The following is a 26,823-nucleotide window of genomic DNA, read 5'->3' on the forward strand; positions in this document are numbered from 1 at the left end:
GGATGTACACTGATGATAAAACTATTAAATATATAATTCGAATGGAAATTTGGTATGGGAGAAGAACATAGCAAATTACTGAAATTGGGTTTCATATATTAAATTGAATAATTTCGAAGGTTTGCTTTGCATTTACTAACACTGTGAGTTTTAGTAGAAAACGGATTTGCAAACATTGAAAAGAGATTTAGAAAAATGGTGTAAAGAATTGAGAATGTGACCGACACTATATTGGCATTTTCCAACACTATGTCAGGTGTGCTTTTGACAACACTGGTTCCGTTTTGTAAAGTGATTTAGAAAAATTGTGAGATGAATTGACAATTTGACTACGCATACAAACATATTGACATTTTCCAACACTAACTGCAGTATGTTTAATCATCGTTATCCGTATAAACACACGACAGAGCTAAAAGCTTCGGTTGATCGATTATGCGATATAGAATCTGACGAAAATGTTTACAGATTATGCTGCACATCTTTCTCTCTCTCTATCCATCTATCTTTGTCTCTGTCTCTATTACAGTCTCTCTCTCCCTCTTCACTAGCGTGTTCATTCTCCTGCTTTTTGGCTGTCACTGTTTTTTGTGGCTGCGTCAAGTTTCAACGTTGTCATTATGTGCGACTGTCAAGCTGCTGCTTTTAAGCATCTTGTGTTGCATGTTGTCATTCTCAGTTGCCAGTTACCAGCAATTGTTGTTGTCGACAACGACAACGACGAAGAAAACAGAACCATAACAACGGGCAACAACAACAACAACATCTCAGTCACTTTCACTCTGCATTATGGCACAGTACAGTAAAGTAGAGTACTTGCCCACTTCACTTTCGTTTCGTTTCGTTTCATTTCGTTCTTCTGCTTCTTCTTTCTTTGCTGTCTCGTTGTCTTAGCCAAAATGGTTTTTAACCCAAATTGCAGCGTTTTCACGCGTTGCACTTCAATCCGCTTAGCGTGCGAATCATACACAGTAGCCTTCTCTCTCTATCTTCCTTTCTCTTTCTTTCGCTCTCTCTCTCTCTCTGTTTGACATTTCCCTCGCTGCGCGTGGAATTAATCTTAACATGTGGCCAAAAAGCGCTTACAAAGTTTCTGCAGCTGATAATTAAAAAGCAGCCGCTTAAAATATTAATAAAGCTTCGCTCGCACAGCGCATTATTTTGCATGCCAACTAGAGATGGACTAGTGAAAGTCGTGACACGGTTTCAAAAAGACTATCGAAGAAGGAAAAGGATGGAAGAGTTTCAGGAGCAGCAATCACAACAGCATACAAAGAAGATAGTTCACGATGTAGTTGATAGTGTAGAGCGATATTAGAGAACAGTTAGAGATGGGAATAATTTAATTATCGTGATATAAATTATACACTAAAATCAAAGAAGAAAAAGAAGAGAAGCGTTTGACAGCGACTATATGTGAGATGCAACTGTCACGACAGCATAATTAGATGTAGTTGATAGTATAGAAAACAGCTAGAGATGGGAAAAATTTAAATAGTTAGCCGCTAGATATGGTCAGAATTTGATTAGGGAGGAGAAAGTGAGGCAATTGCTACTACTCAACTGCAATGTGAATGAAATAAGCATAGCTACTTTCAAAGAAAATTGAGCACTTTAAAGTATAACCTAAGAATTTCCCAGAATTGATCGATAACTTGTCGAATTGCAGTTTAGCGTGTCACGCGGCCATCGCTAGCAGCAATCTGGCGCAAATCGCATAAAGCGGTTGAAATTCGCCACGCACTTCATTGTTTAATTATGAGCATACAATATTGTTATTACTTTTTAAACTCATTAAGTGGGCTCAGACATGCAAATAGACAGCGAGCGAGAGACAGAGAGGGAGAGAGAGAGAGAGAGAGAGAAAGAGTGAGTGAAAAAGCGGATAGAGCGAGCCATAAGTAGACACACACTATACGATATACAGTTAATGCTGTCTATGTGTCTGTATTCAAATCGTTCTCGCAAATATTGTTGCTGGGCTGCGACTGGGCATAGAGTGAGGGGGGGGGGGGGGGGGGGGGGGACGTGGCTATTATTGGATCAGTGGAGTAGTCGCATGCACCGCGTTTGCAGTAATTGCAAAACAAAAATTTAGGTTAAAATAAATTGCATGTTTCATTTTCAAAGCGAGCGTCGCGTCGAGTTTCTGCATGCAATCGACAGGAAGTGCAAGTGGACGGCATTCTGCATACTGCATACTGTATAATGTATAATGAACACCCCCACACACACACACGCACACATTTGCACACATAGAAGTGGCGCCACCTGGGAGTCGAAATGCGAATTGAGTAGTCGACGTATCGCGTGCTCTCTGTGGCCGTCTCGCTCGCACCCACGCAACACCCGCATGCCAAATCAGACGCATTCTGTCTGCCTTGCACACACACACGAACCGACCAACGAACAACTCGACAACTCTATTCACCCTGTGGTCTATTAACGGTCTTCGAAGGGTAGCATTAAGTTGCAGCACGTTAGAATCTGATGGCTTACTTATAATTCAGACTACGTCTAATGATCATTGCAAGGATTGTTCGAGTTTTTTCAGTATGATATCATTCTTGGCAAAAACTTTACTTCACTTTAATTTCACATCAATTGTCTAGGGAATATTAAAATGATTTATGCAAAGCGCTTGAGAGTTACTTCAGATTGATATCATTTTTGAATGAAAAAATAAAAACGAAACTGTAAATATTAATGCAAAAATTTCAGATCAATATTTTAGTTAATATTTAAATTAGCAAATTGTTGAAATATATTAGACTCTGCATCTTGCAAACCTGAAGAGGATAGGTTCTAATATCATCATATACTGCAGAGAAAGAAAAAAATGCTAAAATCAAGAGTAAAATCTTGAATCAAGATATCAAAATTAAACCAAATAGGTTTATTCTTAAATCAAGATCGAAAATAGGCAAAAAAAAATCAAAATATGCCAATCTTGAAATTCAAAATTATAATCTTATTCCCAGAATGGAAAATTCTTGATCATAATTAAAAATGTGTCAACCTAAGAATCTTATTGTATACATTATTCTTCATCAGATCCAAAAAAAAAATCTTAAATCAATATTCTTTCAATCTAGATTTTTCTGTCTCTGTATAGTATTTGATCATATTTATCACCAAAGTAAAGTAAACTTTAATTGCAGTCTCAATGCAATATATGCTATATTATTATTGATAAACAACTTAAATTCGATGTAAAATATGTTTATAAATATTTTGTGATCAGCAATAGTTGAATTTCAATAGAAATATTTGTTAATAATTGTAGTTTGAAACGCAGAAAGCTTCATTTAATTTTAAGTTCAGCAAATTTCAGTATAGGACATTGTACTCCCGGGTGTCTGCCAAGTTGTGTATACCCTGGACTTAAGCTAAGCCTCGCTATTGTTTGATTTTTTTTGTGTATGCATAATTAATGTCATCATAGGTGGCCGTAATTACGTCTGCTTCGCTTGCCATGCCAGCTAGCCAGCTAGCCAGCAGCATTGTCCTGCCGCAATGTGACCGTAATGACGCCAGAAAAACCGATGCCGCATGCCGCATGCCCCATGCAGCATGTTGCACGCACCCAGTGCTATCATAGCAATGCTCCTGGTTCTTTTTTTGGGGTCAGGTGCACCAACCAGCGACGCGGCGGCTGCTGCAATTGATTTTGATTCATTGCACCGGCCATCAGCTCAACCGAGAGAGAGAGAGAGAGAGTTACTGCCACACACGGCCTGCCGCATGCCACATGCTGCCACTGGTGCACTGCATAACGACTATGTCATGCACTTGGTAACCCATTAAATAAACCAAATATCTCTCGCTCTCTCTCTTTCTCTTTCTCCTTCTCTCTCTCCTCTGCTCGTTTTTTACGTTGCTCTTTCATGACTGAAATTAATTAGGTTGTTGCATTTTATGCACTATCGCCATTCACATGACAAACTGTCGTGATTTAATGACCACATATATTCATTCCATTCTGCAACAGCGCTTAATCATAGCAAACAACATTGCAGAATTTACTAGAATGGCCTATTTTCTGCAGCAATCGCTGTAAGCTAACTTTGATCATTATACAACATCATTAAACTAAATTGTAGTTAAGGCTAGGAATAATAGTGCCACATCTATGCAGTTACTTTATAGTTCCACTTTCACACAAAAATATACAAAGAGTAATAAATGCATAGTTGTGAAAAGGATTTTACAAATTGTGATACTTTTTGATAGTAAATCTTAGTATAACCTTTGTTAGAAAAGACTATTGGAACAAGTAGGAAAGCTTCAGTTGAGTGTGCGGTATTATTATTCAAAAATATCGAATTGATATGCCAAAAATACTGAAAAATACCAAATTGAATATTTACTTATTCATTTTTTCGGTATACTAAAAGATATAGAGCTGTAATTATCATTTGACTGCACTTCTTTTATTAATATGCCATAACAAATGCTGTTAAATAAAAGTTATAACTCTATCTCTTCTAGTATACCGATATACATATATGGAATATACTATATTGTATACTAAGTTACAACTTCTAGGTCTTTCTCATTTAGTTCAATAATATACTGAATAAATACTAAATATACCATATTGTATATTTAGTATATTAATATAAACAAGTGTTGTCAAATTAAAATTATAGCTCGCATCTCTTTTAGTTTAATAATATACCGAAAAATACAAAAATTTACCAAAATGTACATTTAGTATATTCATAAAACAAATGTTGTCAAAATTCTATGATCTCCTATGAACAGGCAGGCAGACAGGACATGGCTAAATCGTCTGATCGATAATTTTATATTATACTTATGCCTCCTACTCTACTGTACGACCCTTCCACCTTATATAGAGCATTTGCACTTCGTTGCTTTCGCATTTCAGTGCATTTAAGTGGTCTTAAGTGAAATGAATTTTAAATATTTAAAGAGCCGCGCGATGCGTCGCTTAAACAGGCATTAACTTAATAAAACTCCAAGGACAAGACCTACGCCCCACTCATAGAGCTGTTGCAGTTGATAGAGAGAGAAAGACAGAGAGAGGAAGAGAGAGACAGAGAGAGAGAGACTCGTGTTGAAATTATAACTTAATTATGCAGCTGGCAGTTGTGCGGGACTAGACGATGAATCCCTGTCGTTGAGTATGAATATGAGCATGTGAGTGTGTGTGTGTGTGTCAGTGTAGATTCATGAAATATTCAGTGGACACATTGTTGAAGGGTTTGCGTTGTGGCGATCATAAATTTGCACGCTTGATCCAGCAAAGAGCCAAGAGTAGGCGAGAAGCAATCCTTTCACAGACTGTCTGCCTGTCTGTCTGTCTGTCTGTCAGAGGTGGCTTAAGCTAGACTGAGCAACAAACAACGACAACGACAAGAACAAAAAAATAGCAGTACAACATTTGGCACCACACAAAAGACATGGTTGCAAGGCAGGGGGAAGGGGGCGACACAGTGACAGGCAAAAACATGTTGGCCAAAATGGCAACAGGCAACAGGAGAGAGCGAACAACAAAGTCGAAGAGGACGATGGATTTGAAGCGACAGATTGATGTAGATTCGAGAGAACAGAAAAGGGGAATGCGTGGATAGAGAGAGAGAGTGGGGGTGGGCGTGGTGCGAGGGGGTTTAAACCGAACTGAACTGAATTGAGCTGAAGCTGGAACTGAAGCTGAAGCTGAAGCTAAACTGAGGTGAAGATGAATGGAGTGGCAGATAGATGGCTTACAGCTTTCAGCCAGCAAAACACACACACGCACACACATCGTAGTTGCATACGCATTTGTACACACACACTCACACACATAGACTCACGCACACACTCGCATAAATGTCAAGCAATGAAAATGTTTGCCCAGTTAGCCGTGTGCTTCGTGTTGAAGCCGTTAACAAAATGTTGGCTACCCTTTCGCTCTCCTCTCCCTCCCTCGCTCTCTATCACTCAGCCTCTGTTGCTGTCTCACTGTTGTTGTCCTTGATGTGTTATACCTTGTTAGCTGTTGTGTAGATTTTCGGCTCTCCTCTCCTCTTCCCTTCCATGTGCTTTTCCCTGCCCGTCTTAGTGGCCCGCCCCTCTTTTTGGCATGCGCTGCGAAACCTATTCAAATGCCAAACGAAGCGTGCGCCGCACACGAACACTCCGTGACAGCCTCCCCTTCCTCCTTCCCCCTTCACCCTTTCCCTTGCTTGCCTACCCTTTGTGACGTCCCTCCTCGCCTTGTGCCACCTTTCTGTGTGTGTTGTTGTGTGTGGCATTCCAGAAACGAAAACATATTTTCCATATGAGTGCACAAAGCGTTGCGAGACGCACAACAGCAGCAGCAACAGCAGCAGCAACAGCAGCACAACAACAGCAACAACGGCAACGGCAACAACAACGGTGACAACAACAAGCAACTAGCTTAACAACAACGAATATGGCTTAGTCGCAACCGGCTCACATATCTCACCCGTTTAGCCTGCTCAGCCACGTTCCTCACTCGCTCTCTCTTTCTCTCTTCTCGCTCCTTTCGTTGCCATTGCCTTGCGGGTATTTCAGTTGCCTCTTTGCCACTTCCTTCTTCCCTTCATCATCTACCTCTTGGTATTTTTTTTTTGTTGTTGTTGTTAATCCTTTTCGAAATTTTTAGTTTGATTGTTGGGAAAATATTTTAAGCCCCGGGCACAAACACTACACGCCGCATGCATTAGCATAACGCCAGGGACACGGAAATGGAGAACAAGGGAGTCCACGAAAAAAATAAAATTATGTGGGAGAAACGTGAGGAAAGCCCTAGGGAGGGGAGAGAGGGGAGGATGCGCATGTGTTAGTTATGCATATGCCTAGGGCTCGCCAAGTCTTTAAATGCCCTTTAAACGGGGTTACATTTAAGCATGCCATCCACATAGCATCCACATGGCATCCACAGAAACTAATTAGTGGGAGTAGATATTGTTTTTGTTTCTAGATTATTTATTACTTGTAAGGCTGAGATGTAGTTTTCAGCAGATATTCATACAGTAACGTGTAAATGGCTGAATTGCAGTTTGATAGCATCCACATGGTAAATGAATTCCAACTTATTAGTTGGAGTTGCCGTGGTTTTTATTAATATATGTAGGTTTTCCACAACGTATTCAAGTTTTCAAATTAAATTTATACGGGATACATTTAAGCTGAATCACAGTTTGATTTTCTGCACAGCATCCACATAGCATCCACATAACATCCATGGAAGATAGCAAGCTAATTAGTTTGATTCTTATAGTCATATATTACTTGTAAGGCACAATTGTAGCTTCCAGAAGACATTCAAATACAAGTTTTCAATCGTATTTAAAAATTCTGTGGGATTTCGTAACTGTCTCATATGGATTAACGAATTTATTTAAGTATCGTTTATGGTTTCCACAATGCTATATAAACTCAGCAAGTAACTCATTTTAGAGAAAGCTCTAAAACATTTGAAATTAATGAAACCGAGGCGTGTAGAACTTGTCGCATTACGTATACGTAATATTAATTATACGCCTTTTCACTTGTGTTGAACCTTGAGCATGGTCCGCATGGATTTTTTTACAAGTGCTCCACATGCCAGCCGCGCTTGCTTTAATGTATGTATGTAAGTCAATGAGAAAGGGTCGTAAAAAGCCAATCGCCACTTGTCACTGCCCCTTGCCAAAAATGCAAATTGCGAGAGGAAAACAATATAAGTATGTGTGTGTGTGTGTGTCAGGGCAAAGGCGAAAAGCGAAATGGTTCATTCGCTGACATTGATTGGCCGTGTTTTATTTAGCATTTGGTTTTATTTTGTGGGCGATCGATTGACGCTTTTTTTACGCAATGCGAGCAATTAAATTTGAGGGGCGAGTCTTACGGCAATGGCAACGACAACGACAACGACAACGACGATGGTGATGGCGATGAGCTGCCATTTGTACCGTGTTGTCTCAGCCAAGAGGAGAGGGGAGGGGTTGGTGTCGGTCGCGACAGAGCTCGTTACTGTCACGCCCTGTTGCCGCTTGGACATGACAAAGGTTGACATTGTGCCTGCATTTATTAAAACAACTGCCAGCAGGACGTGAAGCGTGTAAACAAACGATGGTCGGGTGGCCGGGGGAAGAGGGGGCAGGAGACAGGAGAGGAGTCGGGACAGCAGACAGCAGGCAACAGACAACGAACAACGAACACTGAACAACAGACACGCCGCCCACACTTGGCACTCGCTCTCTACTTTTAATGAATATCCCGAATTTTAAAGTTCGTCCAGAATGAAAGCAAGCAAGCAGTCGAGTCTGCTCGACTATGAGATACCCGCTGCACAGTACATAACATTTAAATATACTAAAATTATATACTACAAATATACTGAAATATAAAGAAATTTATATTTAAATATACCAAATTAATATGCCACAAATATACCATAATATATATACATTTGATATATTGACATAACAAAAGCAGTCAAGCTATATACCATAATGTATATTTGGTATATTAACATATCAAGTGCTGTCGATGAAATAAATAAACCGAATTAATATATGAACAAATACTGAAATATACTGTAATGTATATTTGGTATATTAATATATCAAACACTGTTAAAAATAGATTCAAGTATACCGAAAAATACTGAAATTTACGGTAATTTATATTTGGTATATTAATATAACACGTACATTCAAAAAATATACCATAATGTAGATCTGGTATATTAATATAACAAGCGCTGTTAAAAAATGGATTTAAATATACCAAATTTATATACCGAAATATACTAAAATATACTGTAATATATATTATATTTGGCATATTGAGATAACAAGTGCTATAAAAAACGATATCTTTATAAACCAAGTGAGTTTAGGACGTAAATAAGAAGTGAACAACTAAGGTATACCCGGTAATTAAGCTTACATTTTGTGAGCGGAAGTATAAATACAAAAAAAATTGTGTTCTACATATTGATAGCTTAGGTTTTAATTGTTACTTGATATCAATCAACTGCCAATCGATACAACTTGTAATTATATAAGTACTTTCACTTCTTATATCAATTATGCTATAATCATACTCATCATACCCATGTAGACCTGATAACTACAGGGTATATGCGAGAAATTCGTACAATATAGTTACATTGTGTGTCTGTTGCTCTGTTGTCTCCTTGCAGTTTATTGGCAACAATAATGGTCAGCACAACATTGACAACATTGGCTGCTGGACAAACAACTAGTAGCAATAATCATCATCACCATCATCAGCAGCAGCAGCAGCAGCAGTTGCCACATCAGCAACAGCAGCAGCAGCAGTTGGCAACGCACCACAGCACAGCCAACAGCAACAGCAGCAGCGTGTATCAGCGTCTACAATCATCCAGTGGAACAACAGCCACAGCAGCTTCAGCTGGGGCAACGCAGCAGCAACGCAATTACTACGCGCTCAACGGCTTAGAGCACGACTGCGACAGCAGCAACAACAGCAACAGCTATCAGCATCAGCAACATCAGCAGCAGCAGCAGGCGCCGCTTAACTTATCGCAGGCACTGTTGTCGCCATCGCCGCCGCTCAACGATCAAATCAATCTCTTATTTCCCAAGTGTAGACCCAAGCAGCAACAACAACAACAGTCTCAGCAACAATCGTCGCACAGCAGCAACAACCGACAGCAACCGCAGCAACATGAGAGCAACAACATTGCGGACATTGTCAATCTGAACGCGACAGCAACAGTTGTCGATAGCAGCATTGTGAGCAGTAACTCGCCACCAATTGCCACGCCCACAAGCACGCCAAGCTATTACAAGAGCGTGAATATCATAACACAATCACCGCCACCGCATTCGGCATCGTCGCACTCCTCGGAATCGCTGTCTTCGGTCACGCCGCGCATCTCAACCAATCCGTTTCTCTGCGCTCCGCTGACGCCGCCAACACCGCCAACGCCAACGCCACCGCATCGCATTCACGTGGACAGCGACATTGAAGCCGAGAGCAACGAGCAACCATCGCGGGAGCAGCAGCTGCAGCAGCAGCAAGTAGAGCAGCAAGAGGAGGAGGAGGCGCAATTGCACGAGGAGGAGGAGGAGGAAGAGGAGACGGTGCCAGCAACAGCTTATCCGGCATCCTTTTACTATCACACGGGTGAGAGCAAGCGTGGCCAGAGCTACACACAGGAGATGCCACGCAAACGCAACAGTAACAGCAGCGCCATATCAGCGGGCAGACAACAACAACAACAGCAACAGCAGCAGCAGCAGCAACATCATGCGCTGCTCAATGGCAATGGGAATGGGAGCAACATGAATGGCACTGCTCAGAATCCAAGTCAGAATCCTTTCATCAAAGAGAACTATTGGGAATCGGCGACGCCACGTGCCAACTCGTTGCTTCACTCGCCCACAGAATACACAGACGAGCAGCAGCAGCAGCAGCAGTTCCAACAGCAACAACTGCAAGAACAACAGCAGCAGCAGCAGCACTTGCAACATGCGTCGGCGAGGCGTGCGTATCATCAGCAACGCGAACAGCTTGGTCCGCAGCTGTATAGCTTAGCTCATCGCCAGGCGACGACGCATCATCAGCCGGCGGCGCACGTTTTACGCCTCGGTCGCAGTCCCGTCAATCGCAGCTTTCCATCAACGGCAACAGCTGCTGCTGTCACAGTCACAGCATCTACGACACAGCAACAGCAACAACAACAACAACAGCAACAGTCATCTGTTGTGGGCAATGGCAATCCCTGTGCCGAGGGACTCACTCCACTGGCCAGCCACTATCTCTATGGCAGCAAGTCATCGCTGGATCAACATGCCGCCGACTGGGAACCGCGTGAGCAGCGGAAGCAACGACTACGCGAGGAACGGGAGCGGGAACGAGAGCGTGAACGTGAGAGGGAGCGTGAAAGGGAACGTGAGCAACTGTTGCTGGAACAGCAGCAGCAACAACACAATCTGCAGCTGCAGGAGAATCACCTGAGTCATCAGCAACAGCAGCAACAACAACAGCGGAAGCGACATGTCGAGGATCGAGAACATCGACTAGTCAATGGCAGCGCCAATGAGACATCTCTGGGCGGCTATGGAATCGCCGATGCGGCCGAGAGTTGGCAGCGTAAGTAGTGGGGGAAGCACTAGAGATTGAGAAGGATATCAGAGTGAAATATGGGTCATAAAGAATTGGGTAGTTGAAGAATTGAATAAGATTTAGAATTGTAATAGTAAAAGCAGGTGAAAATACCTGACTTATGTATATTGTGTATCCACTGCAGTAAGGAAATAAATCAGGACTTGGGGGGAAAGAAAAACCCATGAAGTAAGGCAATCTTCAGGATATTGAAACGCAACAGAACAGAGGAAAAAGAATCTATTATATATGAAGTATGGAAGAGGAATGAGATTAGGGTAAGAATGCAAAAAGAATAGTAATATCATATTCTAATTAGCTACAGGGAATACACAAAGCAAGTCAGTTCTTGGCGAAAAAAACCCATGAAGTAAGGCAACCTTCAGGAATATTGAAGTGCAACAAAGTAGGCAAAAATAAACTATTAAATATGTAGTGTATGAAGAGGAATGAGATTAGGTTAAAGAATGAGAACGTAATAAGTAATATTTAAATTTGATTTGCTATAGGGAATATTAGGAATAAATTGGGTTAATTCGTAGCAAATTCTATTTGAAATAAATGCTGAAAAATTCTCAGTGAAAAACAGCAACTATGAAACAAGACAGTCTATAAAAGCGAGGCAAGCTAAATCAATCCAGAAAAAAACAGAGAAGTACTACATGACGAACACATATAAAGAAGGATATAGTGTATATAGGAAGTATTTTTGTAGATGCAAGTCCGCAAACAGCGGTTGTGAGTAACGGAAAAAAACGGGAGCTCTTCAACAGAGAAAACATGTGCTAGCCATGAATCCCTATGTGAAGGCTCTACCACATAGCGAAAGATGATGCCTACCTGAAAGGAGTAAGGATTTGTACGCAATGCCAAGAATTTTAGTTAGCACAAAAGCCTCTTTTGAGTAGGAAGCCGCAGCAGCAAATTGCGGAATGAGGAGTAAGGTTAGAAGAAGCTTTTACTCCCATAGTTGTGTCCTTTTTGAGGAATGCTCGAAGACGACCATGGGCGAAAGTAGCTACAAATTTTCGTAAGATTGCAAATGTCTGTTGCTACAATTTGTTTGTATAAAGTGCTTGGGTAGATTTGCTTGCCGAGCTTCGTTGGTTAAGTGGCCGCAATCGAAGAAATAGTAGAAGAAGGAAGGGCGATTGCAATCGACTGTCAGTCGATTGGGTTCGAGTCGCAGTTCGATTGTGCGTTGTCTGTGTATGTGTGTGTGTGGGTATGGCCATGACCATGGGCCGGGTAATTGAATTGCAAATCATGCGTAATGAAGTGCATTGCAAATATAAATGCGCATTAAGCAGGTCACAACAGCAACAACAACAGTCAGATAGACAGAGACGAGCCTGGCCAAAAAGCCAGGCCAATGCCAAGTCTGATACAAGCTACAGAGGGAGGAGGGAGGAGGTAGAAACAGAAGTGTTGCATGTAGGCGAGCATTTAATTGATTGCAATTAATTGACGTCGGCCAGGTCAAATGGACAGACAGTTAGACAGGCAAATAAACAGATAGACACATACATACATCTGACAATCCAATTGCACTATGATTATTAGCATTTGGGCAATTTCTCAATCACAAAAAAAGGTAGTTAGAATGTTTTCGACCACAGTTTGAACTGAAAAATGGTGAACGTAAAAAAAGAAAAACTGTTTCCATTATATTGTGCGATGAAGCGTGAAATTAAATTAGGCCCCAAGCAAAGGGTGATAAGAGCTCATGTCGATAACTATACGAGTAAATCTATTTTTCGTTCGCAGATCTGCGTGTCACAACCGAGCCAGAGGAGAGCAAGTGCAGCAAGCTAACTGACAAATCGCAGCTTCAGCTTCAGCTGCAGCAGCAGCAGCAACAACAACAGCAGCAGCGAGGTGGCCACGTGATGCTCGAGCCGCACACTCGGCGTCTGCTTGATGAGGGCAGCGTGTATCGGGAGCATAAACTGGATGCTTGGCAGCTGGAACGCAACTACACGCTGGCCGTGGAGTCGCGACATGGCATCATTGGTGAGAGAGAGACATTTCCTAATATCATATTCTCCTCGACAAATGGTTTTATCAATGACAACTCTTTTGCAGAATATGAAGGCTCACCTCGACGCATTGGCGTCGCGGCCAGCAGCAACAGCAGCAGTCCTGGCATTGGCCTTGCACCGGACGAAAGCGAACCACCACCAACAATTGGCACATTAGCAGCAGCAGCTGCTGCGACAACAGCAGCAGCAACAGCAGCAGCAACAGCAGCGGCAGCAACAGCAGCATCTATGGCAACAGCAGCAGCTCCACCTATGGCCGCTGTGCCACCGATGAGCTGCAACTCGACAGCAGCCAACTCGCTGCAGCGGACAGCGGCACGTGCGGCACTCGCTGCACTTGCTCAGTGCCAGCCACCGCAGCAGACGCAGGTGTATCCAGTGCGTCCCGGTTTTCCACAGGTAAGTCGTAATGATTATACTCGTATATACATATTACATATGCATGTTAAATGATAAAAAGTATATTATGAAATCACAGAGAACAAAAGGTTCGTCAATCGTAAAACTTCAACAAGAAGAAACATTCTTATGTGAAGAGCTTAATTGTAGAATTGATCATTCCTCTTACATTTTATATCCCAAGTGAATAAAAGTCTAAGCAAAGATTATAAAATTAAGATTACAACGGTAAAAACCCAGAAGATATATTCTTATGTATGTATAACAAGTAGGAAAGCAACAGTTGAGTGTGGTCGACTGTGAGATACCCGCCCGCTAACCACTGTGAAGAAAAGCAAAATAGTGCGGTATTCATTTTAAAATATACCAAATTAATACACCGCAAAAATACCTAAATTATACCAAAGGCTATATATTCAAAACAATATATACAAACGAAATTCTTAAATAACTTCTGATCGAAAACAAATTATCAGGAACTGTAAAGAATATACAAAGTTATTAATGTATGTACCAATATATCAAACAATGTATGTAACAGACACAAGGAGATGATATATCCGGCTATTCTAAATCAGTCGAGTCGATATAGCCATGTGCATCTGTTCTTCGATCTGTCTGTCTGTCTGGCTGGTCTGTATGAACTCCTAAATTCCAGAGACAGGTGTTTGGTATATTTACGTTTTTCTTGCGGTATATTTATATGTTATATTTATACCCGCTACCCATTGGGTAGAAGGGTATTATAACTTTATGCCCGCAGGAAATGTATGTAACAGGTAGAAGGAAGCATCTCCGACCCTATAAAGTATATATATTCTTGATCAGCGTCAACAGCCGAGACGATATAGCCATGTCCGTCTGTCCGTCCGTCCGTATGAAACACTGGATCTCAGAGAAAATAAGAGATAGAGCTATAATTTTTTTTCGACAGCATTTGTTATGTTTGCACGCAGATCAAGTTTGTTTCAAATTTTTGCCACGCCCACTTCCGCCCCCGCAAATCAAAAAAATCGAATAACAAGCGTATCTTTAGAGCTAGAGCTACGAATTTTGATATGTACAATAATATTTATAGTAATTGTGATTCCAAAAATTTGGTTGCGATCAGATAAAAATTTTGGAAGTTATTAAAGAAATACTTTTGCATGGGCGAAACGCCTACTTACTAGGGGTTTTAGTTACCTTGGCCGACAATCTGGTATATTATGCCGTCTATGGTATAAGTGTACTATATCGATATACCAAACATACCATTTGGTATCTCACAGTCAAGCACACTCGACTGTAGCTTTCTTACTTGTTTAATATTGATTTTGCATTATTTTGCTTTCATTGGAATTGAGTAGCGAGTATCTAATAGTGAAGAGATCGTGAAATGTTGTTAAACATCGAAAAGTTGCCAAAAACAAGAATAGTGTTCTAGCCGTTGAAATGTCCTCTTGTTCTCTGTGTAAATCGTATAGTACGTGAGTAATATATTAAATCTATAGCTAATTTCTAACCGCCTTTGGTATCGTGTTGTCCTAATATCGATTGCGATAATCCATGTAAATTCCACTTGCAGCGCATAATATCGCCACCACGTGAGCTACGCAGCAGTTCACCGCCAACCGGGCAACCGCAAGCGATGCAACAACCGCAGCAGCAGCAGCAGCAGCAATTGCTGCCTCAACAGCTGCAGCAGCAATTGCAACAGCAGCAGCAGCAGCAGCCCTACAACAACAGCAGCAATCATAGCAATAACAACATCAACAACAACAACAACAATAATAATAACAACCACAACAAGCCACTGAGCAGCGATAACAATGCGGAGGATACGAGCAATGATGTCTCTGAAATTGGCACCATATCCGACCTGACCACGCCCGAGGCGCCCATCACCGCCACGCCCAATGAGTTGACGAGCTGTACGGCAGTTACGCCTCCGCCAGTGACAGCAATCGCAGCACCAACGGCAGCGGCAGCAGCAGCAGCAACAGCAGCTGCAGCAGCTGCAGCAACAACAGCAGCAACATTTGCTGGCAGCTCAACGACAACAACAATTGGTGGCACAGGACCGAGTGCGGGTATCAATGCAATGCCATTGAGCCTGCACACCAAATCCTCGACCTTTGATTACCTCTATGAGTTCTCAGAGACGCGCAAAGTGCTGGAGGAGTTCTTCAAGTGCCCCTCGAACGACGAGCAGCCCATTATGGAGAATGGCAGCGATGTTGACAGCATTGTAAGTGCACTAGGGCACTAGACCGGGTAGCGATTGCTAAGCGATGGAGGGAGAGAGGAAGGGAAGTTGGGTGCTCCACTGTGAAAAGGGTAACAGGCAAAGCTAGTGTTGAAGTTGGTGTTGGTGTTGGTGTTGGTGTTAGCATTTTGCCCTGCAGCATTGTGAACACAGTGTGACCAGCTTAACTAAGGTTGCGTCGGTTAACCAACGCTGAGGGCGGCTAATGGAATGGAATGCGTTGGGAAAAATAAAGGAAATGGAACTGAAATTATGCGAGCACAGAAAGTGTCATAAGCCGAGCAAATGGGTTGGGAGAGAAAAGAGTTTGGGTGGAGAGGGGTTAGAAAGCGAGAAAGTGTTGCCAACTGTTTTTTAAAGGCAAATCAGAAAAACAACAATTTAACAAGCATTTAAAATTAAAGTATTTATTTGGTCAGATTAACTCGTAGAAAATATACTCGTAGTATATTTTAGAATTTGTTCGGTATCCTTATATAATATTAGAAATATTATGTTTAGATTATTACAGAATCGCACATGCGATGTTAGGAATTCAGAGATTGAATCTTGAATTTTTTCAAAAATTTAATATAAAGTAGTAAGGGGGAAACCTTGTATAGAAGAGTTGAAAACTTACCCATCACTACTTAATACTAATTCTCAACGTGCGAAACCTACGGCAATCACTAAACACATATTTTGTTTACCTCTACTCCTGCCAGGATATACAGTACGAGTTCCACAGCAACTTTGAGCGCGACGAGGAGGAACTGGACGAGGAAGAGGAGGATGAGGATGATGAGAACGACGAGGTCGACGATGAGGACGAACGCGTCGAGCTCGACTATCGCCAGCAACAGCAGCAGCAGCAACAGCAGCAGCAGCAGCAACAGACGTCCGCCTCGGAGAGGCATGTGTACGGGGCGTATACGCAACCACAGTCACAGTCACAACCACAGACACAGACACAGCTGCAGCTGCAGGCACAGCTGCAATCGAGGCCGGCACAGCTGCCGCGCCACTACAGTGGCAGTCCGTTGATGCGGGACTTTGACTTCTTTCTGGACTCGGCCAGTCGCAGCAGCGGAGAACGTGATGGCGATCAGGACGGGCTCAATCACAATCAGCTGCTGAGCACTGGCAGCGGAAGCGGCATCGGCCAGAGTGTGGGCCAAAGTGTTGGGGGCGGCATTACGGGGGGCCACAACTATCGCTACTCGCCGGAGACCACCGACTACGATTCCAACTGTGGCGATCTGGACAGTGAGTACAGCACGAAATATACATATATTTAAAGTAATGATTGATTAATCATTGTCTATTTTGCAGGCCTGTCGGGCGAGATGAATGGCGGCGTGTCGACGTCCTGCTCGAACTATGCCAAGTACTACGCCTCGGCGATGCCTGTGCTGGAGGATGGCCTCTCCTCGGGTCACACCAGCGACACTGAGAACAACAACAATAACAACAAGAACCTGCAACAGCAGCTGGCCCAAGTCGCTCAACAGCAGCAACAGCAGCAGCATCAGAGTCAATCGATGGCTCAGTCCGGCGGACAAGGTCAGGTCTTGGGTCAGGGACAGAGCAGTCTAAGCGCAGCCAGCACCAGCATTGGCGGCAGCGGCGGCATCTCCATGCTGATGGACATGAAACGCATCTCGACCAACAACAGCTTGAACAGCATGCACAACCTGACCGCCTCCACCACGGACAGCAACGGTCTCAGTCTCGGTCTCGGTGGCCATCAGCTCAGCCACACGAGCCCCAGCAACGGGCTCCTTAAGCAGCAATCGCATCAACAGCAGCAGCAATTGCCACAGCTGCCACAGCAGCGAGAACTGCTCGGACAGAGCCCCAGCAGCCAGAGCAACAGCAACAGCAAAGTGTTCAAGAACATTGATCCGGAGTTGGATTCGCTCTACTCAATAAGTAAGTGCATAAACTACTTTAAGTTAATATGAGGAAAGCAGAAGATCGAAGCATTGAAATAGGATAAAGTGAGAATTGTGCAAGACACGGTGAATGGCAAACGGGAAAGCAGAAGATCGAAACATAAAAATAGAATAAAGCGAGGATTGCGCTAGATATAGTGAATGGCAAAAGCTGTTGCCATAATATGAGATAATTGATGGAGTAGAGAAAAGTTTGAAGCGATATAGAGATGAATGTAGTGATTGAGTGAAAACAGGAGTATTTAAAATTACATATAACATACTTATATCAATGTATTACATATGTACATATATAAATTTAAACAACATAGCGACACAATTACAACAGATCACAATTTACGTCGCCATCTGCTGCGAAAGGGTAGAAAACGTTTACTGCTTAATATACCAGCATCCCTGGTATTTTCTTGCGAAAGCTCTGCTAGCGCATGTGCAATAACAGCGCCAAACGAGTTAACAGCGCATGTGCAGCCGCAGCACATGAGTAATAACACCACAGGCGTGCCAATATCGTCTGAATGCCAACAGAGCCAAATGAGTTAACAGCGACAGGGAGCCAAGGCTGTAACTCACTTAGTAGAGAAGGACTTAACAGCAACAACACAATTATAAATACGTTATATGGCAACACTGCAAACTATGCAATTTATGATTTATGAAAAGTGAAAGTGTTTAAATAATAATATATCATTTGTTATGAATGCGGTGCAGTTGTAGTTAATGGTGTGCTAAATATGAAATATAAATAGATTTAAGTCAAATCGAAAAGCTTACTAATTTCGCAATCTCTTCACGCTTTCCAGGCGTTTTCCATCGACCGGACATGGTGCAGATGACGCCTCCCCCGCCGGCGCCGGCGCCACATCGCAAGCCCAACTGCAGTGCGGACGTGGATCTGCTGCAGACGACGAGCCAGGGGCCAGGCAAGCACACGCCATCGCTGCAACCAGCGAGCATGCAACGCAGCTCACCCACCGCCTCCTGCCTGGGCGTTGGCAAGCCGCGCAGTGCGGGCAGCAACTGCAGCAGCAGCAACGGCATTGTGACAGCAGCAGCAGCAGCAGTAGCGGCGTCAGCAACCACAACAGGCGGTGGTGCACCACCGCCGATTCCAGAGCGCAGCAACATGCAGACGACGACGCAACGCTCGCCGTCGCCAGTGATGAACTCACCCGTTTGGCTGTCGCGGCATTTGGATGGCGGCGCTGGTAAAGCGCTGCTCGAATCGAGCTCCGACAACCACTCGAAGAACCACAGCGCCGACGAGGAGGATGTGGACACAGATCTCGAGACGGATCGATTGCTGGGCCATCAGCGACTCGACGATCAGGGCTATTACGATGAGAACAAGAGCTGGGAGCGCAAGCCGCGCACATCGCTGCTCTCGAAGATCTCGCCGAAGCAGCAACAGCTGCCCAGCACCAAGACACGCAACGGCTACAATGCGCTGCTCAGCTCGACGCCCGAACTGCCGCCACCGATACCGCCCAAGAGCTCGGCCAGTCACAGTGCCGCAGCGGCTGCAGCTGCAGCTGCGTCGAATGCCAGCAAGCTGCTCGATCTGGTTGGCAGTGTGCAGCGCAGTCGCTCGCATAGCTCGTCGGAGGAGGAGCACAGCGACACCAAGTCGCCGACAAAGGCGCCCAGTTTGGGGCACGACATTTGCGGCATGTCGGCAGCAACGGCGGCCGATGTTGTTGCCTCCGCTGTGGTTGCCGCTGGCACGTTGCCTTCGCTGGGCAGCCCAAACAATGGTGGCGGCTCTGAGCGTTCGGTGCCCAGTGTCATCAAGCTTGACGTTGAAAATGGCAGCCTTAATGGTGGAGCAGTTGGTTCGGTGGTCAATGCAAATGCAATTGGCAACAGTAATAACAACGGTAACAGCAACAACAGCAGCAGCAATGGCAATGTCAATGGCAACAGCAACACGACTGGCAGCAACAATAGCAACAACAACAACAACAATGGCCTCGCAGTTGGCAGCAACAATGGCAGCAGCGGCAGCGGCGCGGGCAGCAACAGCAACAGCGGCGAGAAAAAAGTGAAAAAGAGTAAGAGCAAAGAAGGTAAATGCCTTGGGTTTATCCTTCGATCAATTGTTGCAATTTTAGTGCCAATACATATGTATATTATATATATCGTATATAACTGTATAATTGTATCGTTATCGTATCGTAAAGTGTTCTTGCTCCTTCTTGCTGTTGCAGTTTTCCAATTTCCGTCTACACAAAAAAGCGTAGCATACTTTTTCGGGCAACCAAGTGCAACATGTTTTTATGATGTTGATGATGATGATGATGATGCAATCAACAGCAGGAAAGAGCAGTTCGACTCGGTTTATCGAGCAGCAAAATAACCTTGCAGTCAAATACTAACTATAATGGTTACATTCTAAAACTAAGTCTGTTTAATTTCCATATCATTTAAATGACAGTTTTTGTGAAAAATGAATATCTAATGAGAAACTATTTTTTAAAGATATCCTAAAGTTGAAATAGTCGGGCGTCTGTTATGTTTATATTCTGAAACAAAGTCTGCTTAAATTTAATAGCATTCCGAATATATTTCCATTTCACTTATGAATATCTAATGTCTTTCTTAAGTTGACAAATTATTTTTAAAGTCATCCTAATGTTAAAATTGTCCTTTAACTCAAATATTTTTAACGGTTTTATGTGAAACTCGAAGTAGCAATTTTATTAGTAATTTGTCACCAAATTTCAGACATTTAAGCTAGCTCCATAATTAAGCTAAGCACATTCTCCGACTTGAGAATTAACTAAACCAGATTTCAGATAGAAATTTCTTAATGCAAGGTTGTTTTTTTGTTATGATTGAATCTAGTATTGACCGTAATATGCAGGGTATATATTCGTAATTGATAATTGTGAAGAAATTTGCTAACCGTATAAAACTCTATATATCTTTATCTTTATACATATATATATACAATATGACTATGTTTTTTCTATATATATATATATATTTTTCGTATATTTTATTGCCAAAATTTACGTTTATTGCATGCATCGTTCGTTCCTCCGTTTCTCCGTTCGTTCGTTCGTTCATTTTACTGTGTCTGTGTGTGTGTATACAAAAATACTTTGTAAGATACCATTCCAATATATATGTAGTACCAACTAAGTAACAAACTCTAACAATAATACACCCCACATACAATCCACAAAACTAACTAAAAACTAACACAACTTCGCAACGTTGACACAAGTTCAAGGCGGATTATCAGTAATAAATTTGTACTCTGTACTTTGCTTAACATGAATGTCAATATACCCGTTGTCAATTGTACATTTGCTAGGGTATCTTAGCTGTAGAGTAGATTGAGCTCGCTTGCACCTTGAACTTATGACCACGTCTAGCGATGACAACGACAACACAACAAAGCAAAACGTATTTAGTGGCCACCAAAAAGAAACGAATACACTCACAAATTATTCACAACACTTGCGTACTTACTAATCGATTTTCTCTCTCTCGAACAACAACCAAAACTACAACGACATCGACATCGAATAGGCGGCGCAGTGCTCATCGAGGGCGTTCTATTTCGGGCAAAATACTTGGGCTCCACGCAGCTGGTCTGCGAGGGTCAACCCACCAAATCGACACGCATGATGCAGGCCGAGGAGGCGGTGTCTCGGATCAAGGTGAAGTTGTTGCACAATTCTTCCATCTACCCGCCCCCGCCCCCGCACATCCCCCCCTTTAACCTTTAACCATCTTTAAATAGCTTCAACAACATTTGAACATTCTATATACATATATACAATATTTAATTTGTAGTTGTTATATCCTGCAAATCCATTTCAATCAAAACACAACACGTCCGCCAGCCAGCCGCTTGGGCTCAACAAAATGTGAAGCAATTCGTGCTGCAAATCGTGCTTCAATTATTTACCCCAACCTTGAATTTGCTTGCAATTTATAACTGATTTAACAAACAATTGAAATTAACTTTTAACTGTGCGATGTCAACTCAATTTATAAGTCTATTCTTTCAATGCATTTCCTTACTTCCAACTTCAACTTTAGTCAATCCAAAGATTAAAGATTTGTTTCAATTCACCAACCAGTAAAAAGAGTTCAATTTGCATTTCTATAAATTTAGCACCAAATTTCTATAAATTGAAATGAAATATTCGAATTTCAATGTTGATAAATGAACTTCACTTTTGCAATTGTGTGAGTGTCAACTTCAGTTCGAATAAATTGCCATTTCAATTGACTAGTCTCTGGCATTTAAATAATTAATTGAATTACGAAATGCTGAACAAAAATGATTTGGTAAAAACAAAACAAAATATAAAACATTAAAACCGAATATAATTAAAACTTCAATTGACAAAGAGAAATTCTTACGCTATTCATAAAAGATTTAAATTGTAAAGTAATCAAATGTAATTCTTTAAATTCGTCACACACAAAAAGATAAACAAGAAGCAGACACAAATGAAAAAAAAAAACTCATGCGATTTTTGATTATATAATCTCGTTTATTTGTTTGATTTTCTTTTTCCACATGCATCTCAATTTGTTGCCATGATTTGCCGTATCCGTAATCCGTAACGTATTCGTAAACGTATTCCGTAATCGTATCCGTAAAACGTAACGTAACCGTGTAACGAAACGCAATCGAATCCACGTATCGCCATGCAAACTAAACAACAACACACACTTACCACTTATCGATAATCGATAAACGATATACCACTCAATTGGCTAAAACGATAGGCGCTGGTAAGTAGCAATCGAACCACAACAAAATTCCAAAAAAAAATATCCTCTCGATTTGAATTGAATTCAGTTCAAAATTGTTATTCTCTTTAAGTTTCTTCAGTTGGTTTCGGTTTTTTCCTTATGCGAGGCTTAAATCAGATCAATAAAAATATATATAGAACGAATACTGTAATCGATTAGTTGCGCATGTGTAGACGAAGCAATGAAACCGATCGCAAACAGATTATGACAAAAATTCGATTGATCTTGCAGGCACCCGATGGCGATGTTCAGCCCAGCACCGAAGTGGATCTCTTCATTTCGACGGAGAAGATTATGGTGCTGAATACGGATCTGAAGGAGATCATGATGGATCATGCACTGCGCACCATATCCTATATAGCGGACATTGGTGATCTGGTTGTGCTGATGGCCCGCCGTCGCTTCGTGCCCCAGGACATCGATGATGCCCCCAAGCCGAATCGCACGCCCAAGATGATCTGTCACGTGTTCGAGAGCGATGAGGCGCAGTTCATTGCCCAATCAATTGGCCAAGCGTTTCAGGTGGCGTACATGGAGTTCCTCAAGGCGAATGGCATCGAGGATCATCGATTTGTCAAGGAGATGGACTATCAGGAGGTGCTCAACAGCCAAGAGATCTTTGGCGACGAACTCGAGATCTTTGCCAAAAAGGAACTGCAAAAGGAGGTCGTTGTACCCAAATCCAAGGGCGAAATCCTTGGCGTTGTCATTGTCGAGAGCGGCTGGGGCTCGATGCTGCCCACCGTTGTTATTGCGAACCTGATGAGCTCCGGTGCGGCGGCCCGATGCGGTCAGCTGAATATCGGTGATCAGCTGATTGCGATCAATGGCCTCAGTTTGGTCGGATTGCCGCTCTCCACCTGCCAGACATACATCAAGAACACCAAAAACCAGACGGTGGTCAAGTTCACCGTCGTCCCCTGTGCTCCCGTCGTCGAGGTGAAGATCAAGCGACCCGAGACCAAATATCAGCTCGGTTTCAGCGTCCAAAATGGCGTGGTAAGTGTGTTCGATCTTCTCTCCCGACTCGCTATTTTATTTAGCATTGTTTTGTATCTTTGTATATTAGTGTACAATTGCATCGTTATCGTATCGTAAAGTTTTCTTGCTCCTTGTTGCTCCATGTTGATGTTGATGATGCAATCAACAGCAGGAAAGAGCAGTTCGACTCGGATTATCGAGCAGCAAAATAACCTTGCAGTCAAATACTAAGCTATAACTATGATTTTTACATTATGGAACAAAGTCTGTTTAATTTCCATGTCATTTAAATGACACTTTATGTGAAAAACGAATATTTAATGAGAAACTATTTCTTAAAGATATCCTAAAGTTAAAAAGTCGATTATTACGTTTACACTCGGAAAGAAATATCTAATGAGAAACTATTTATAAAGTTATTCTAAAGGCAAGATTGTCATGTAACATCGTTTTCATACTCTTTTTACAGATTTGCAGTCTGCTGCGCGGCGGCATCGCGGAGCGAGGAGGCGTTCGTGTGGGGCATCGCATCATTGAGATAAACAACCAGAGCGTGGTGGCTGTGCCGCATGAGAAGATCGTCAATTTGCTGGCCACATCAGTGGGCGAGGTATAGTGAATGCATTCATTATTCATTTCAGTTATTCATGAATCTTATTTCTATTTCAGATTCTGATGAAGACGATGCCCACTTCGATGTTTCGCCTGTTGACTGGCCAGGAGAATCCCATTTACATCTAAGCGTCATGTTAAACGACTCATCAGATAGCGATTGCGATAGAGAGTGACAGCTATACAGAGAGAAAGAGAGGGAGAGCGCGCGCGTGCAATTTAGTCAGCATTATTGTTAACAAAACACACTCGAAACGAATCAAGTTTAAATGTATTGAGATAGTACGAGTAATATATATATATATATATATATGTATGTGTATAGCTTTAGCCGATATACTTCTACTATATATACACGCATATATATAGAGAAAGTTATATACATAATTTAACTATCGATTGCGTTGAATTCTCCACTTGATTTCCTATTTAGGTTTTTTTTTTTTTTTTTTTTGTAAGACTAGACTATAGCGAAGGGAAGAATCGGGCAGAATCAGATGACAAATAAACAGCGTAAACCTTTTGTTCCAAAGAAAAAATACCAAAAAAGAAAAAAATGAAATATATATAGAATATAGATATAAATACAGAGAGAGATTTGCACGCCTTTCTGCAAGCAAGCAAAGAAAAAGCTTAGAAAACTAATAGATTAATAATGGTGCGGAGACACAGAAAGAGATAGAAAGTGAACGAGAAAGAGAGAGAGAGAGAGAGATAGGCAGAGGTGGAGGCGTCTGCCTGGATTCAGAGCGGGTAATTAAAGCGAGTCATTCATTCATATATAAATATGAATTTATATGTATATCTTGATAGCTATTACGATGACCTTTTTGCGAAAACGTCCTTAGCTTAGTCGAGTTGCGAGACACACAGAAAGAGATAAGAGAGAGAGAAGGAGAGAAGCCTAGAGAATACTAAAGATAGTTACAGTTGCAATGCCTCTTAATCCATCCCATATATAAATATACCATATATGCCTATATATACACATATATATATATATATATATACACTACCTAACATATATATTGTATGTAAACAGTTATGTAAAGAACTAAACTTGCACAACAAGTAACCGAAAACAAGTAACGAAAAACTTAAACCGAAATAACAAAAAGTTGAAACGTCAAGTCAAAAGTCAAAGGCATTGCTTATGTTTATAATCCTACATACAATAAATGTACTATATATGTATGTATGTATGTGTTCTGCTTATCCATATATAAAGAGAGAGAAAGCAAATTGTAATAAAGTTCGTCGTCAGCAGCTTTACCAAATTTAGAATAGCAAATGTAAAACTCAATTGCATTGCTGTAAACTTAACTCTTAAGTATTTGTTTATGTACTATGTAAATTTTCGAGCAGCGCCTAAGTATTAACCAAAAGTTTCCAAAAGTTTCTGCTTCAGTTTCGTCACTTGGTTAAGTATGCTTACTAGAAAACACACACACACTTAGAGACAGACGGACAGACAGAGAGATACTCACACCTATATAGACATTAGACGCTTCGATTTCAAGAACCATCTTCGTCCAAAAATTGTGCTACTACTCGTTAAACACGTTGATAGAAATGAGATAGAGATAGAGATAGAATGAAAGTGAAAGAGCTGGAGAAAGTTAGAGAAAGTCAAGCTAACATTTCTATATATATCTATATATATATATATATATACATACATATATGCTAACTATGTATAACTATAACTATAACATGCATAATACATAAATACATATATAAATGTGTAGTAATATAGCCATACACACACACACACACACACATATGCTATTATTGCATTTCTATGTAAAATACTCGCTTGACAACAACAACAACAACAATGTGCTTAATATAGTTAAACATTAAACAAACGGCAAATTCATGTACTTCAGCATTTGCATCCGCGTTTTTTTTTGTGTCTGGCTTTGATCCGGTAGACGGGGCGCCACTGGCCACGCCCCACGCCCACCAACAAATGAATACAATTATAAATTAAAAAAAAAAACATTTAAAAATGGCAAAAAAAAATGAAAATATATAAATATATATATATAACAATATAACATTGAACAGCTTCAGCCGCCCAAGGCACATCCAGCAATGGGCCCCTTAGCACTAACTTTGGATCAGCACGAAAAAGCCAAGCGAAATGCAAAAACGAAAAGAAAACTCAATGAAAAAAGCGCTAAATTAAATAAAAAAAGCAAGCAAGCATAATTAAAAAAAAAACACAACTTAAACAACATATATAAGAATAAAAATTGTTTACTTTTTTTTGTGTAAATTATTTATACATATATGTATATGTATATGAATGTGTATGTATATGTACATGCATAACATTAATGAGTACATAAAAAAAAACAAAAAAATAAAAAAAAATACATACAAAACAACAACAAATATTTATTAAATAAATTGCATAGAAATTATATAAGTAAAACAAAAGCGATGAAGCAACAAAATGGAAATGCAAATGCAAATGAAAACAAATTAAAACCAACATCAAGAAAATATATAAATGAATGAAAAACAAAATGAAAATATATAATCGCATGCGTAACAAAAATATATACACAAAGTCAAACCAAAAATTGAGCATAATAAACAGAAGAAAAACAACAAACACAATAGTTTTCATTGCTGCGGCTTTTTAGAAAATTCTAATTTTAAATATATAGAGTCCTTGTAACTTTATTTTTTGAAGGATATT

General features: G+C 41.3%; 1 protein-coding gene across 10 annotated transcripts in view; it reads left to right on the plus strand.

Moving 5' to 3' along the window:
* LOC117578232 (uncharacterized) overlaps positions 1-26,529 on the plus strand; it is a 116,095-nt gene extending 89,566 nt beyond the window's left edge. For 7 of the 10 annotated variants that reach the window (XM_052008505.1, XM_052008508.1, XM_052008504.1 and 4 more), the window contains 11 exons: positions 9,167-11,106; positions 12,886-13,131; positions 13,204-13,559; positions 15,127-15,789; positions 16,512-17,052; positions 17,119-17,718; positions 18,545-19,807; positions 21,279-21,409; positions 22,752-23,519; positions 23,971-24,111; positions 24,171-26,529. In XM_052008505.1, coding sequence (XP_051864465.1) covers positions 9,183-11,106; positions 12,886-13,131; positions 13,204-13,559; positions 15,127-15,789; positions 16,512-17,052; positions 17,119-17,718; positions 18,545-19,807; positions 21,279-21,409; positions 22,752-23,519; positions 23,971-24,111; positions 24,171-24,242 — 6,705 coding nt within the window. In that variant the 5' untranslated portion in view covers positions 9,167-9,182 and the 3' untranslated portion in view covers positions 24,243-26,529. The remainder of the gene's footprint in view (positions 1-9,166; positions 11,107-12,885; positions 13,132-13,203; positions 13,560-15,126; positions 15,790-16,511; positions 17,053-17,118; positions 17,719-18,544; positions 19,808-21,278; positions 21,410-22,751; positions 23,520-23,970; positions 24,112-24,170) is intronic. The other 3 variants (XM_052008510.1, XM_034263621.2, XM_052008511.1) reach the window with 3 other exon arrangements.
* Positions 26,530-26,823: the final 294 nt, after the last annotated feature.

This window comes from Drosophila albomicans, chromosome X (genome assembly GCF_009650485.2).
Source record: "Drosophila albomicans strain 15112-1751.03 chromosome X, ASM965048v2, whole genome shotgun sequence".
Lineage (NCBI taxonomy): Eukaryota > Metazoa > Arthropoda > Insecta > Diptera > Drosophilidae > Drosophila > Drosophila albomicans.